General features: G+C 48.5%; 1 protein-coding gene across 3 annotated transcripts in view; it reads left to right on the top strand.

Moving 5' to 3' along the window:
- LOC135235534 (sphingosine-1-phosphate transporter SPNS2-like) overlaps nt 1-14630 on the top strand; it is a 62422-nt gene that overhangs the window by 10791 nt on the left and 37001 nt on the right. For all 3 annotated transcript variants that reach the window (XM_064301088.1, XM_064301090.1, XM_064301089.1), the window contains exon 2: nt 8054-8119. In XM_064301088.1, coding sequence (XP_064157158.1) covers nt 8054-8119 — 66 coding nt within the window. The remainder of the gene's footprint in view (nt 1-8053; nt 8120-14630) is intronic.

The raw sequence follows: 14630 nt of genomic DNA, 5'->3' as shown, positions 1-14630 counted from the left end.
CGGAACGTGGCAAACTGCACTTGCGAAGGAAAGAGACGGAAAGCGGTTATTTAATTGCAGGCCAGAGCTGAGGACAGGTGTTGATTGAGTCCAGACGTGCATTCAAGACTAACGTTCGAAAACATACTCAAACATATTCAAACTTTTTGCTAATGTTACCGAACAGTCCCGCGAAAAGACAATGACTGCTGCTGACAAGAAAAACAGAGAGATGGCCCGTTTCATCCTGAAAAGTGAGCGAAAAGTAAAATCACCATATCGAGGGATGACTTCCTCGGCATATCGCTCAGTTCTGCAGACCTGTTCATTAGTTGCGCTACACGACAATACGGAGCATACTCGTGCAATATCTGTCGTGTCGGGACCGCTATCAGTGAAGCAGGCTACTCTAATATCGTGGAAACCACTGCGAAAATGACCCTCCGTTTAGACTCATTCTATTTTTATTTAAATAAAAATGCATTGGTGGCAAACGAAATGAAATGTTCATTTAAAATCGTTCAACATTAACCGTTCGCCGCAAACTTAGATCGGCACGAACGTTCGTCATCTTGAACGCGCGTCAGCAGGCCTGAGACTGTCGATGACGTGCCCTGAATGACTGAAGCTATCCGCAATCAGTTCGCAATCCCAGCTGCTCCTGAGCAAGGCTCCTGCTGAGGCTGAGTAAGCCCCCCTTCATAAGCCTGTGATATCGCACGCGCGTCTGACGAACGACATGCAGATAATGCTCGATTCATTATTGATGCTCTATCTATGCGCTGTCTGTACAGCGAGGAGGAGATCTCTTTGACTTGTGAAATATTTATCAGTCTTGTGCGGTGGTCCAGCCATTGGATGAAAGCGGCAAGGCCCTGAGGCATCGCGCGTGTTATTAATAAAACAGAACTCTTACGTGCGCTCGGAGGTGACAAGAGTTGTAAACACAACTGTGACAAATAAGAGAAACAACCATTTTGTTTGTGAATGTGCTATGAAATCAACTTTTTTTATTAGCTAGCTATTTGTGTCTGTTGTTCATTCTTGTATTATATGGCCAACATTGCACCTTTCCAAGAGCTTTTTGAAAGCCTGTTCAATACTGTTGAACTGAGTCCAACCTTTTTTCACAATTCATGTAAAAGTCAGTTTCTTCCACAACTTAGACCTCCTGTGTTGGTTTTATTGCTTTTGAGTGAAACATAAATATGAGCTGAAGCTCTTACTGCTGTGTCCTTTATGTGGACATAAAACCCTGCACTTTCCACGCAGTCTTATCACCTGGTGACTTTTACACTCTCAAACCGCAGGTCGAGTTGTGGTTTTGCCCGGAGGGTCTTATTTTTTGGGCTAATATAGAGAGGGCAGCCTGCCAAAGGCAGTGCGTGATACTACTTCGACAACACTAAAAGATTATTTCTGATGGCATTGCTGTTTTTTCTGTTATAGGCCCGACCACAATGTACACTTTACAGAATCCTTTGTAATGACAAAAGCCCAACCTTACCCTCACACTGGGTGTGGGTGGTCCTGTGCGGGCTCTCACTGAGCCCTTGTCAGGGGTGGGGGTTTTCCCCCCTGCAGACTCACCCCCCAATTATTACTACAGCACGGTGGAAGAAGGGCACGGTGGAACCACTGGATCCCCAGAGCAGTACACCTGTCCTGGTACACGCCACAAACGCACCCCGCACCCTTTTCATGGTTGCCTCGCTCCTCTGTCAAGCCCACCCACCCCCAACTCCCAACTCCACCCGCCACCCCCCCCCCCTCCTCCCTCCTGCCCCAACCAAACCTGCCCCGACAGCCTCACCACTGCTGTGTGATGTCATACCCAGGCTTCTATTGTGCAGAGCTGCTGGTTACTGGCTGGTGCTCATGGGAGAGACGTGGGATTGGGGCACCACCCCAGCTGATATGTGGTGAGAGATCAGCTGCCAAAATGGCCGCCGAGCATCCCACCCCTGTGGGGGGCACTACACCGGTGTTGTTTGAGATGAGCTCCCCCATTTCACTGAAAGGTGCTTAGAGATCCCTGAAATGAAATGCAAGCCGTTATGTTTGTCAGTTATTATTGAATGGAGCTGTACTGTGCCTTCTTACCCTCCCTCAAAAGATGCAAGCAAACAATAAGAACCAGAGCGCAGAGGTTTACCCAAGAGGGCGAGAGAAACTGCACAAACATAGTATTTGAAAGGTACCGACTCCAAAAGGGTCAAGCTAGATTTGGGGCTGGAAGCGTTTGGAAGTGAAGAGCAGAGGCCCGCTCCTCGTTAATGGGCGATATCTTTAGAAGTGCGGCGACAGCTGAAGAGAGATTACAGCGTTCACACATCGCATCACACCATCTGGCGATGCTCGCTGCTAAGCGGCTTTGCAGAGCAACTGGCCTTGTTATTAACGTGATGTGCAAGAGCGCTCTGTCTCCGTCCAGCTCGCGGCTTAAGTGCCGGACTCAAAGCTCGCGTTCGACGCATTCTCCCCCCCGGTCACAGCTGTGGGCACCTACTGTATAAGAACACGACACCTTTCCAGAGCAGGAGACTATGGGTGCCTTTTCTGTGACAGTCTCAACAGTGTGTGTCATCCAGGATCCAGGATGTTGCATCACGTTAACTTGCTCCTTGTGGAATTTATTCAGTCTAATAAAGGTATGTGCATCCGTTGAAATGGTGAACCCTAATGGCACTGAGGTGGTTTTCTTGAGCAGTTACTTTTTTCCCCCAATTTAGAATGCCCAGTTGTATTTGTAGGCCAGTGTCATTAATTCGAAGTCCTCAACCAATCAGGAAAGAGCAGTGAGGCAGGTCCTCTCCTCCAAAGCACATACGGCCATCTTCCCTCTTTATGTACAGACTGCGGGTGCTGGAGAGCCCAGAGGAGTCACTGTTGTGCAATGAAATGGGCGATATACTGTATATATCGGACTGCTAGGCACTGAACTGAAAACGAGACCCCTAAGCGAGGACTCACCGCTTGACAGCCCCCGGAAAGGGAGGCTTTGCAGTTGGAGGGGGGTGACAGTTGGACAGCGCTCGGCTCTGAGGGGTGACAGTGCGCGGCTCTGAGGGGTGACAGCGGGCCGCTGTGAGGGGTGACAGCGCTCGGCTCTGAGGGGTGACAGCGCTCGGGCGGCTCTGAGGGGTGACAGCGCTCGGGCGGCTCTGAGGGGTGACAGCGGGCGGCTGTGAGGGGTGACAGCGTGCGGCTCTGAGGGGTGACAGTGCGCGGCTCTGAGGGGTGACAGCGCGCGGGCGGCTCTGAGGGGTGACAGCGCGGCTCTGAGGGGTGACAGCGCTCGGCTCTGAGGGGTGACAGCGCGCGGCTCTGAGGGGTGACAGCGCTCGGGCGGCTCTGAGGGGTGACAGCGCTCGGGCGGCTCTGAGGGGTGACAGCGGGCGGCTCTGAGAGGTGACAGCGCGCGGGCGGCTCTGAGGGGTGACAGCGCGCGGGCGGCTCTGAGGGGTGACAGCGCTCAGCTCTGAGGGGTGACAGCGCGCGGCTCTGAGGGGTGACAGCGCGCGGCTCTGAGGGGTGACAGCGGCGCGGCTCTGAGGGGTGACAGCGGCGGCTCTGAGGGGTGACAGCGCGCGGGCGGCTCTGAGGGGTGACAGCGAGCGGGCGGCTCTGAGGGGTGACAGCGCGCGGGCGGCTCTGAGGGGTGACAGCGCGCGGGCGGCTCTGAGGGGTGACAGCGCGCGGCTCTGAGGGGTGACAGCGCTCGTTAGGGTTGGCAGCCGTGAATATCGTCACGGCTTCGCTCTGCGTTCTCCCGAGTAAACGCGCTAATCCCCCCCATCCCCCCCAGAGATTTCAATACGTAATCCAAGCGCAACAGGAATGGTACGCCAAGATTTTGCTCCATCTCAATGACACAATGCCTCTCTGAGATTCATAGCAAGACTATGAATCTCAGAACCACCATGTTCCCTTGGCACAGGATAGATGACCACCACCCCCCCACCTACCCTCACCAGCCCCCCCACCCCCACCCCCTCACCCACCAGCGCCCCGCCCCATCTTTCCTACCCAGCAGGACTATGATCTCAGACCACCATGTTCTTTGGGACAGGATAGCAGTGACCCCCCGCCTCCCAGGGTTTAACCCAGTGCTGGGAGAAACACTCAGCCCCAGACTCTCTCGCTCACGCCCCGAGCCTGGTGACGAGCGCCCCCCGCCCTCCGCTCAGGACCGGCCCTGGATGAATGGGCACTCTTACCCCCTCTCGGGGGGGTAATTACCCCGGTAAAGCCGCGCGCTACGAGGTAAGCCCCCTCAGCGCCTCGATCGTCGCGGGATTACGCGCCGCCGCGTGTGAGTGACAGGCCTCCGGAACAGAGCGGCGGCCATTGTTCTTAATGCGGCCACAGCCCCGAATTCTTCACACGGTGGCTAAAACCTGCCCTCTCGAGCCAGGCGATCTGGAAAAAGAGGCGAAGCCCCCTGTGTGCTGTATTTTGTATACATCGCGGAACGCGGGTGTAAGACTCTGTGAACGGAATAAACTGATGAATACGCCCGGCGCCGCTCTCCTTAAATGTTCTCATGCTGCACGTTGCCTGCAACTGCAAAGCTGTTTCCGAGCTGTTTTTTTTTTTTTTTTTTTCATGGCGATACAAATACAGTTCAAAACGCAGCATGAGAGAAAAAGCAGCAATGACACTACAAAAGAGGGAGGGGGAGGGGGGGGGGGTTACATTCACGGCATTATCAAGTGTAAGTTGGACAGCTTTCATTTTAATGTGCATAGCATTTATACAGCTGGATATGTACTGAAGCAGTGCAGGTTACATAACGATGCTCACCCGGGGGATTGAACATGCAACCTGTGGGTTAAAAAATCCCATTTTTGAACCATTGCACCAGACTGTCACCCCTTAAAAAAAAAGAAAAACTGAAGATCTGACTAGGGATCAGATGGTGTTTTCGTAAGATTTCGAAATCATATTTCGAAAGACATATGAGGTAGTACTGGCAATTCTATCGAATATAGTGTGTTCCTGTTTCCAGATGGTGAAAAAACGGTCTGCAGCTGACGTGCGCTGAAACAATGTCTGCAGTTAGAGCAAGGGGTGTTGCAAGACTTCCCAATCCTTAGGGGGTGGGATTGTACATACACATCAGTGTACCAACCTATGTCTTAAGTTACGACCACTCTACAGTGGCAAACCTGTGAAAATCATGAAATGTAGTACACAACACAGGGTTGTCTTTTTTTATTTTTTATTTTTTACAAACAATTTATCTAATTAACAAAGTTAAATAGTAAAAATGGAACTTTGCCATGCATATATTGCATGCAAGAAGGGATAAAAAATATTTTGCTGTTATTAGCTGGTGGTGATATTACTTATTTCCATATGAACCTATTTTTGGACTCTTTGTGTATTTTTAAATTCACTGTGAAATGACTTGTCACAACCTTGTATCTGTGAAATCATGGTTGTTATTTGTGGATGAACGTGAGGTTATAGCTGTCATATTTTTATAGTTTGAGGAAGTCAAATGGCAATTACCTCATTGGTTTATTCGACCCATGTGACCTTCAGAAACTGAATGACATGAACTGCTGGAATGCAATTTGCATTTCTGTCTCATTAATCAACAAAGGCACATATATATGCAGTGGAAGGATAACAAGACTTATGTTCAGCTGTGAGACTCTTATAGATGCAAAATATGCCCCATATCTGTCTAGTGTGGTCCATCCCATTAAATAAATCTCTTCTAAGCGTGTAAAAGATCTACTTGATCCCTCTCAGTCACAGTACCATAGCTTTGAAAATCCCACTAGTGGACTGGGCAAGTGGGTAGCACTGTTGCCTCATAGAAAGAAGGTCATGGGTTCGAATCTCGGCTTGGGGCCTTTCTGTGTGGAGTTTGCATGTTCTCCCTGTGTCCGTGTGGGTTTCCTCCCAGAGTCCAAAGACATGCACGTAGGTGAATTGGAGACTCTAAATTGCCCATAGGTATGAGTGTGTGTGTGAATGGTGTGTGTGTGCCCTGCGATAGATTGGGTTAGGGTTAGGGTTAGGGTTAGGGTTAGGGTCCAGGGTATATTCCTGCCTCTCGCACAGTGCATGCTGGGATAGGCTCCAGCACCCCCGTGACTCTGCTCAGGATAAGCGGGTATAGATAATGGATGGATGGAAGTTGAAATTTCATGAATCTCATAGTGGAAGAGCTACCATGTGTTGTTCGACCAGTGTGAACCAATCAAAGCATTGCAATTGACTCTAATGAGAATGTCACTGATAGTGCTTGATGACTCCAACTCCACCTCGGCTGGAATTTAGAAAGCCTTCTGCCAATGTTAAGATTCTGCCTCCACAAAATTATTCAAAAACTCATCCAAATGTCACCGCATTGTTCTGCTCTGCGCAAATTTTCAATCATGACTGGATTACACAGAATTGAATAAATACACGTGTTTGCGCAAATATGCTTAAACGTTTACAGTAAGTGAAGAATGCATTTTAGGAACAGAAAGGAGTGTGTTGCGCTTCTTGGGACTTGTTGGGTTGCTGGGTTGTTGGGTTATGGCAATGATAGTGACTGAAACACGTGAGACGGACTGCACTGCAATCAAGTGCTGCTCTGCATCAGTGGCTCTGCTGGCGTAGAGAGCTTTGTGCCGGATGCAGCACGAAGCTGAGCTTGCCGCGGTCGTTTAATGGACGTTTATGTCAGCCCAGAGACCATTTTACTGTAAATAGGCAGTGAAGTTGAGTGGAAAATGTGGAAAAAAAAAGAAAAAAAAGAAAAATGCTATAAACGGGCTTGTGCTTCAAGTGGGAAATCGTTGAAAAAGTTACACTGGGACGGTGAATAAGTAAAATACGGTTATCGTTATTTCGGGAGAAGAAACTAGGCGTGACGCTGTCAGCTTTATTGCACGGCAGTAAAACACAGGCGGCATTCCGTTAAAATATTAATGTTTCACTCGCAGCATTTTTTTCAGCCTTGGAGATCTGTCAAAATCTCAAGTGCGAAAACCCCAGCAGGAGAACCCTGGACGGAATTTCAAAATGCCCTGTCGATCAAATTTTATTCGTGAACAAACGTGAAACGGATTGCAAAAAAAAAAAAAGCAGGGGGTGCACACCAGGGATTTTGGGCCCCATGAAAGGAATGCATATTTTGGCCCCAACAGCCCAGAAAAAGAAAACCGTTCTCATATTTTGCGAGCGCCACTGTCAGTCAGTGCCCTTGGAATCATCCTAAACCTCTTTCGGGACCCCTGGAAAAAAGTAACAATAAGGGCTTAGAAAAACCTTTTTTAAAAGACAGGAATTCTTGCTGAACATATGATCTGCTGATTATCAAGCAGCTTTAGGCTCATAAGAGCTGTTGATTCCCAAGCAGCTTTATGTCTAGTTGAGAATGAACGTCTCCCATCGATGTGCACCTTGGTCTTATCTCCCAGTGGCTTGGCTTGTAGCTCTTATTGAACCGTATGTGGAATGTGAAGTTCCATTGATTCCTTTGTACATTTGTAAGTGGAAAAATAAATGCAGGTTCGTCTTTGTTCTCAAATGCGTTGTTTAAGGTAGTAAGGGAACTAGTGGGTCTGTTCCCCAAGTAACAGATCAACAAAAACCAACAAACAGCTGAGGGAGAATGTCGACACTTATACCCTGTCCCTCAAAGGAAACTAAGGACCAAATGGTCATTGCCTCGAATGAGAACACATCACAGGAGATGGGGAGAGATTAGATCGGGGGGGGGGGGGGGATCGCGGTTTGGGGGAATTTGACTGAGGTAAGGGGTAGAGGATGCCACACAAAGGTATTGATCAAGGACGTGAATGTGACTGGACAAGGTCATCTCCGATTGGTCCACTACATGGTGAGGCACTTTGAAGTGAGGGGGAGGGGTGTGGGGGGGGAGGAGGGGGGGGTTAACTGTACTCAGCTCCCATGTTTTCCAACACCATGAGGACACAGCAGACCCGCCCAACGCTGCCTTGGCGCTGACTCTCACTCGACGCGAGTCTCAGCTCACCGGCTGAGCTATGCTGATAAAAAAAAGTCGATTCCCATTTCCTCTGATTTCTTTCCCTCCTCTCCGCAGGTGTTCTGCTCGACATCCAGAAGCATTTCACGGTGACGGACAGCGAGGCGGGGCTCCTGCAGACAGGTACTGCCGCTCTTTGTCTCTGTTTCACTGTGTTGTATCCAGACCTGGGTCAAATACGCGTTCGTTTTGGATTCAAATACTTTTCTACGCTCTGCTGATCTTGTCTGGTGTAATTGGAACCAATGAAATAGGCTCGAAAAGTGCAAAAACCCCGCCTTCTGGTCATATTGGCAGGCTCAAATCATACCAGTCAAGATCAATAGAGCACAGAAAAGTATTTGAATCCAAAACAAATGCGTATTTGACCCAGGTCTGGTTGTATCCTGCCTGTGTCCCACAACTGGGTCTTCTGTCTGTGGCTGCCTCTCCTGTACAATCCTGCAGATTGGAGGGGAGGATGTAAAGAGAGAGAGGAGGAACGTAAAACAACACATGCCTGTTTAAACATTCAGCCAATCAGGGCTCTGCGCTTGCCCCTTCCCTCAGCCAAGGTGATTGACAGCAGTTAGCACGCTTGGGTAGCTTCCTTCACAGTATATTGGAAGAGGGCAATAGCATGGTGTGCTTCCTCTGTGTTGCTGATGCGCAAATCAGCATAATAGTCTGTTGGAATGAAAGGTCTGTAGCCAAGGCTCTGAAGGATATGTGGTGTTTCTGTGAGATTTTAGCTTTTTTTTTTTTTTAGATGCAGTATTTTAGACAAATAAAAGATTTCACGATCAGCTAAGGGAATCAGGTATCGCATCAAATGATTTTAATTTTGTCTGTCCCTTGTTTCACCTGTTTGTAAGGAACCAGGTTTATTCAAAGTCATATTAGACTACGAGGTCATGTCTTTATTCAGCAGTAGCATTAGCTGAAGAGTTTGACCTAGATTGCATCCCCCTAGTGAACCAATGTTTCCCTTAGAGGATCTAGCCTCAGCCCTTAGTCTTTGAGGCAGTAGAAAGTCATATAATTTCCTACTCCAGTATGATGATGGTGAATCTTCCTTTTGAGTATGAACATAGTGACCGCAGAACAAAAATATATACATGTTTTTATCAGGTAACATTCCTTTCTACGTGAATTAATTTTACAGTACCAAAGAGCTGATTTCTTACAAGTGCTTAATTTCGCCACACGCCTCAAGCTGTTAATAGCATATTTAATACAGGACTATTAGACTTAATGAAGTAGTTGGGGACAATTCAGAGATCTTTTTTTTTTTTTCCTGAAAATTATCTAACGGAAAGCTTGCGGCGAAAAAGTAAAATGTGAATTCATTGTGAAACATATTGACCCCTTCAATATTCATGATTTTGGGTCTGTTGATTGCAGATCAGTAGTTCTTTCCCCTGGGCTGTTTACCTCACAATATTGCAATCACAATTATGCGTGGAAATTTGCCACTACGTTGGATGCTGGATAAGTGGAACAGCGGTATCTCATTGACACAGGCCAGTGACAGTTTCTCAGCACTACTGAATGGCCTGACAGGACGGTAACACCAGTGGGTTTGGTGACTCCTAGTTTTTTTAGTGCACGGGAAGATAATACTGTTCAGGCAAGAACCACAGCCAAATTTTCATTTTCAGAGGCCCCTGTAAAAATTTTGAGAATCAGAAGCAAGCAAATATTTATCTGGAGCGCTTAAGTGAAGTACTTCAGCATTCCCTGGATAATAATAATAATAATAATAATAATAATAATAATAATAATAATAATAATAATAATAATAATAATGTGTTTTGAGTGTTTGAGTAATGTGTTAATTGAGTGGCTTACATCTCAGGACCTCCATGGGCTTTCAGGGGGCGGAGTTTGGGGGATAACCTCACACGTCTTCACCGACTCCCTGGAGAGCAGTCTCTCTCTCTGCCCATCTCCCAACATCCTCCAGAGCATGAGCTCAAACTGCTGACACCGGCCAGGCAGAGGCTCTGTGTGTGTGTGTGCAGAGAGCCAAGCATCCAGCCAGGCATCACCAGCCGATCCCCCGAATGTGCCGACATGTTCCTGTACGGCACCGAGTATCGACTCTCTCACCAGCACTGTGCGCTGGAGGTGTGGCGTAGCGTTCGCTGATTATCAGGCGTGGTAGAGAGCTCGCAGGGCTGCGCGAGTGTCCGCCTCCTCTGCAGAGACGGCGCTGACCTCGAGCGACTCAACGCGCAATCTTCCCTGTCGATCGTTGCTATGGGAGACAAAGGTTAACTGCCGCGCTTTCTCATCTCTCTGAGTGCTTCTACCGCTCGCAAGACACTTTTCGGGGGGTCCGCTTTCGACGTATTACCCTTCTGCGTGCATAGAGAGTCCTGTCTTTAGGAGGAGGGGGGGTGGGGGTGTTGATGGGGTGGACAGGGGTGTGCCCCCCCCCCCTTCACCCCTCCACTCCCCCGCCAGGATGCAGTGGAGCTGAGGGAGGGAGGGCTTCTGGGGGTTCAGGCAGGTGAGAGGTACACACTGCAGAGCTGCGTGATTCAGTGGACGTGACTGATGTCTTCAGTGAACCAGGAAGCCGGCGTGTGTGTGTGATTCACGGTCTTCCTTCCCCTTTTCCGCAGTGCATTAAAAGCACTTTTATAAATGGCATTCTAATTCTGGCCTGTCGCCTCCTTCTGACATATCACAGAAGCGCAAAAGCCAGGTGAAAGGAGCTGGCTGCCGCAGATAGACGTGTGAATAAGCTTCTTCTCTGTTGAACTTCAGCGCTCCAGCGTCGCGATGTGCCACTCGATTCCTGTGAGACTGTGGATGTGGAACAAAAAGGGTCGCGGAAGCCCCCCACCCCAAAAAAGAGCCCGCCAAAAATTTCCAAATCACTTCCATTGCATGTTTTTATTCATTTGTGTGGATAATGCTCATGTTAGTTCAGAGATGGCCAGTTTCCATTGGCCATGTGCCTTCTATTGTGATCGAATAGCAGGAATACAATCCTCGGTACACTCTTTAAAAAAAGGCTACTGAAAGGGTTTTTTTTGGGCTTGTCTTCATAGAGGAACCGTTTTTATTTCTTTATGGAACCCTCCATGGTAGGTATGAAAAGTGCGAACGCTCCCCGACCGAACCATTCTGCCTGAAATGAGCCCTTGTGCCAGATAGCGTGTCCCCGCTGAGGTACAGAGAAGCCTTTTGGAACGCTTTATTCTGAGCGTAAGCAAAGCAGCCGATTTTACTTATGTATTTTATCTAAAAAAACATAAAAATAATAATTATGTGTTTCACAGCTACAACTTTGTTTTAGTAGATTTTAAAGGGGATAAAGTTTTTCTTTTTTTTTCTTACTTTTGCTGCCAGGAAAGAAGATGCACCAGGAAAATTAATCAATGGTGTCTTAATGAGGAGTGAAGAACTTACAGATTTTTCATACATTAGCAAAAAAAAAAAAAAAAAAAAAAAAAAAAAAAAAGAGACTTGAAATAGGCCCAGCTCTTAAATACGAGCCAATTCAGAAAGCATCTACAGTAATAGCTAAACAATCACACTCTCATTCCCTTTAGGGAGATGCTCAGTGAGTGAGCGAGTGAGTGTGTGTGGGTGGGTGGGGTCTGTGCGTACATTTCTACGTGCTACTAAATCCAACGGAAAAACACACACGGGGCGGTTATCCAGGGTATTGGGTATTTTGCCACTGCAGTCGGAACACTGTTTACAAACCGCCGTAGTCAACGCAAAAGGCAATCACGTCGCTATGCATTCTCAGAAAATGACGTCCGACACTCCGTAGCAAACAACGGTCAAGCGGGAGGTCATATTTCTGTAGTGAAAATATAACGACCCACAGTGCATTGCTGCTGCAGGGTTCGGCTCATTGTGTCTGCCTCCTCTTCTCCGAGCTTTATTAGCAGAGCAACACTGCCCTAGTTTAATCCGCCAAAAAGCATACCTTAGCTCAAAGGAACTACAGTCATTGGCTCGTTAGAGCATTTGTGTTTTTTTTTTCTGCAGAGCCAAACTATCACAGCCTGTTTATGTATATAAAACTCCCTCAGTTTTCTGGGGCAAATTCAGTGAGTTTTAGAACCCCTTATTGTGTGGATGTAGAGAGGTGGATGTGGGGTTGTCAGTGCACCAGAGTGATAGCCCCCTCCTGTGGGTGTGGGGGGGTGGGGGGGGGCGGGTTGGGATTCCACATGAATGCTCTTTTTTTGGAGTGCCTAAACAGAGCGGGCTGTGGAAGCCTGTCTCAATAGCCCAGCATCCCATCGGGAGCTGCTGTTGTTCATCTCTCCAAAAGCACCGCAGGGCCAGCCAAGATCAATACCTCCCTCTGTACACCATCATCATCCGCACACAAACACGTAGCCTTTACGCCCGGTCTTCATCGCCCCATCGGGGGCATGCCCCCATCGGGGGCATTTCGGAACCCGGTAAAGAGGTCTGTCGTGGAACCCGTTCCCCCCCGAGGCACCCGCTTCGTCTCACGGGAGCACAACGCTTTTTTTCGGGAGAGCAGACGGTGGACGGGGCCGTCTTTCGCCCCGAGCTGTGAGAATGCGCTCAGTGAGAGACGGCCAGCTGACACACAGTATCTGTTCATCTAGAGCTGAAAGTCTGAGGAGAATTGGGAGACGTTTTAAAATGAGGGTTTTTTGAGGGGCTGAGGCAGTGTGCGACCCGGTCGGGACGGGATGGGACGGGAGCGCGCAGCGGGAGGGTTCAGGCTCCGGCCTCCTGGAGTCCGAAATGATCCCCCCCCCGCTGCACGGAGCACTCTGCTTTATTCACCACTGCAGTTTTCACTCCTTAACATCCCCAGCCAGCGCATCTGTTGCCGTTGCTCTTATCCTCCTCTCCTCTCCTCTCCTCTCCGTCTCAGGTCACGTCACAGATGTATTTTTTCTCCCCCTCAGAACCCACCTGCGGATTGTCTTATTTTCTATTATCTTTCCGTCATTGCTGTCATTCTTCCGTTTCTCTGAGCTGCTTGAGCGCTAAGTCACTCCACGACGAGGGCGGGCATTGACAGGTTCATCCGTCTGTCATGTCAAAGGGATTACTTTTGAATCGATGGATGGATGGAACCTCATACAGAATCAGGCCCCTCCGTACTCCCACTGACACCTCTACCGCCCTTCAGTAGATGTGAGAAGTTTTAAAACATTTATACTTACATACACATAGTAAAATGTTCAGTGTTCAACTCTTGCATAGTACATATGGTCCCCATTGGATTCCAGTGTACTCTGTTAATCAGTTGAATTAGCACTGCACTTTTTACAGTGTACATTCCAATTGCCTGAGCTTGTTCACCCAAAATGCATCTGATGTGATTGAGAGGACCGGCCATAACATGAAAAGGACAGTAGCAGGACGTCCGGCAGTGTAGTATAATGGGTAAGGAGCTGGACTTGTAACCTAAATGTCACAAAGGTTAGATTCCCAAATGGGGCACTGCTGTTGTACCCTTCAGCAAGGTACTTAACCTGCAGTGCATCAGTATATATCCAGCTGTATAAATGCATGCGATATAAATGCTATGTGAAAAATTGTGTTAGACGCTCTGGACAAGAGCGTCTGCTAAATGCCTGTAATGTAATGTAATGTAATGGAAGGCAACCTGAGACAGTGATAATGACACAGCCCCATTGCCATGAACGAACAGCTTGGGTTTTCCGTGCCACAAATAGCCAGTACAGCCCCATGACCACGGTCTGTTTTAACACTGTCCTTTTTTTGCGTGGAAGAACTGTGTTTCCATCCTTTTCCTCCCGTTGTTCAATCCCCTGCGCCCAAATGTCACAGCCTGAACTAACGCACAATGAAGCAGACCGAGGACCAAAGGACAATGCGACAGGTGACATGCAGCATAAAGCTTGTACAGATTTTAAATACAATAAATACAAAATACAAACGCACAAGTATGATAGTCTTCACTTGATGCGATGCAATCTATACCCAGTTGCAGGGAATGGTTATTCGTATGGGAGAGCTACGGTGTTTACACTGTGGGGCGACATAGTTCAGGAGGTAGGAGTGGTTGTCTGGCAGTCGGAGGGTTGCCGGTTCGATCCCCCACCCTGGGTGTGTTGACGTGTCCCTGAGCAAGACACCTAACCCCTAATTGCTCCCCAACGAGCTGATTGGTATCGTGCATGGCAGCCTTTCACCGTTGCCGTGTGTGTGAATGGGTGAATGAGAGGCATCAATTGTAAAGCGCTTTGGATGAAAGCGCTATATAAATGCGGTCCATTTACCACTGCGGAAGTCACGTGAACCAGGTGTTTTTGGACCCTTGAGGACTGAATGGAAAGGGGCCTGGTGAACGAAACAGGGTTCCCAGGCTTCAGATCTCGCTCGGTCTTTATTAGGCCACGTCTCAAAGGAGGGGCACCGGCAAGCAGTTACTGGCACCCCCCCCCCCTTCTCTGAGCTTCAGACTTCCTGTTCCAAAGCCAAATTCTCTGACGTGGAGAGTCTGCCAGTCTAATCTGTCCATCTCAGCCAATTAAGACAGGCATTCCCCACAGGCATCAATATGGGTATCGGAGAAGAGCTAATGTATGCAAATTATCTAAAGGGAACAGCGACCTGTTCCTGTAATAGGATCCAGGCTGGCCAGTGGAGGATGGGGTCCCCCCCTCTGTAG

The sequence above is a fragment of the Anguilla rostrata genome, chromosome 12, assembly GCF_018555375.3.
Source record: "Anguilla rostrata isolate EN2019 chromosome 12, ASM1855537v3, whole genome shotgun sequence".
NCBI classification, from domain to species: domain Eukaryota; kingdom Metazoa; phylum Chordata; class Actinopteri; order Anguilliformes; family Anguillidae; genus Anguilla; species Anguilla rostrata.
This window is presented reverse-complemented; position numbering and strand designations above follow the sequence as displayed.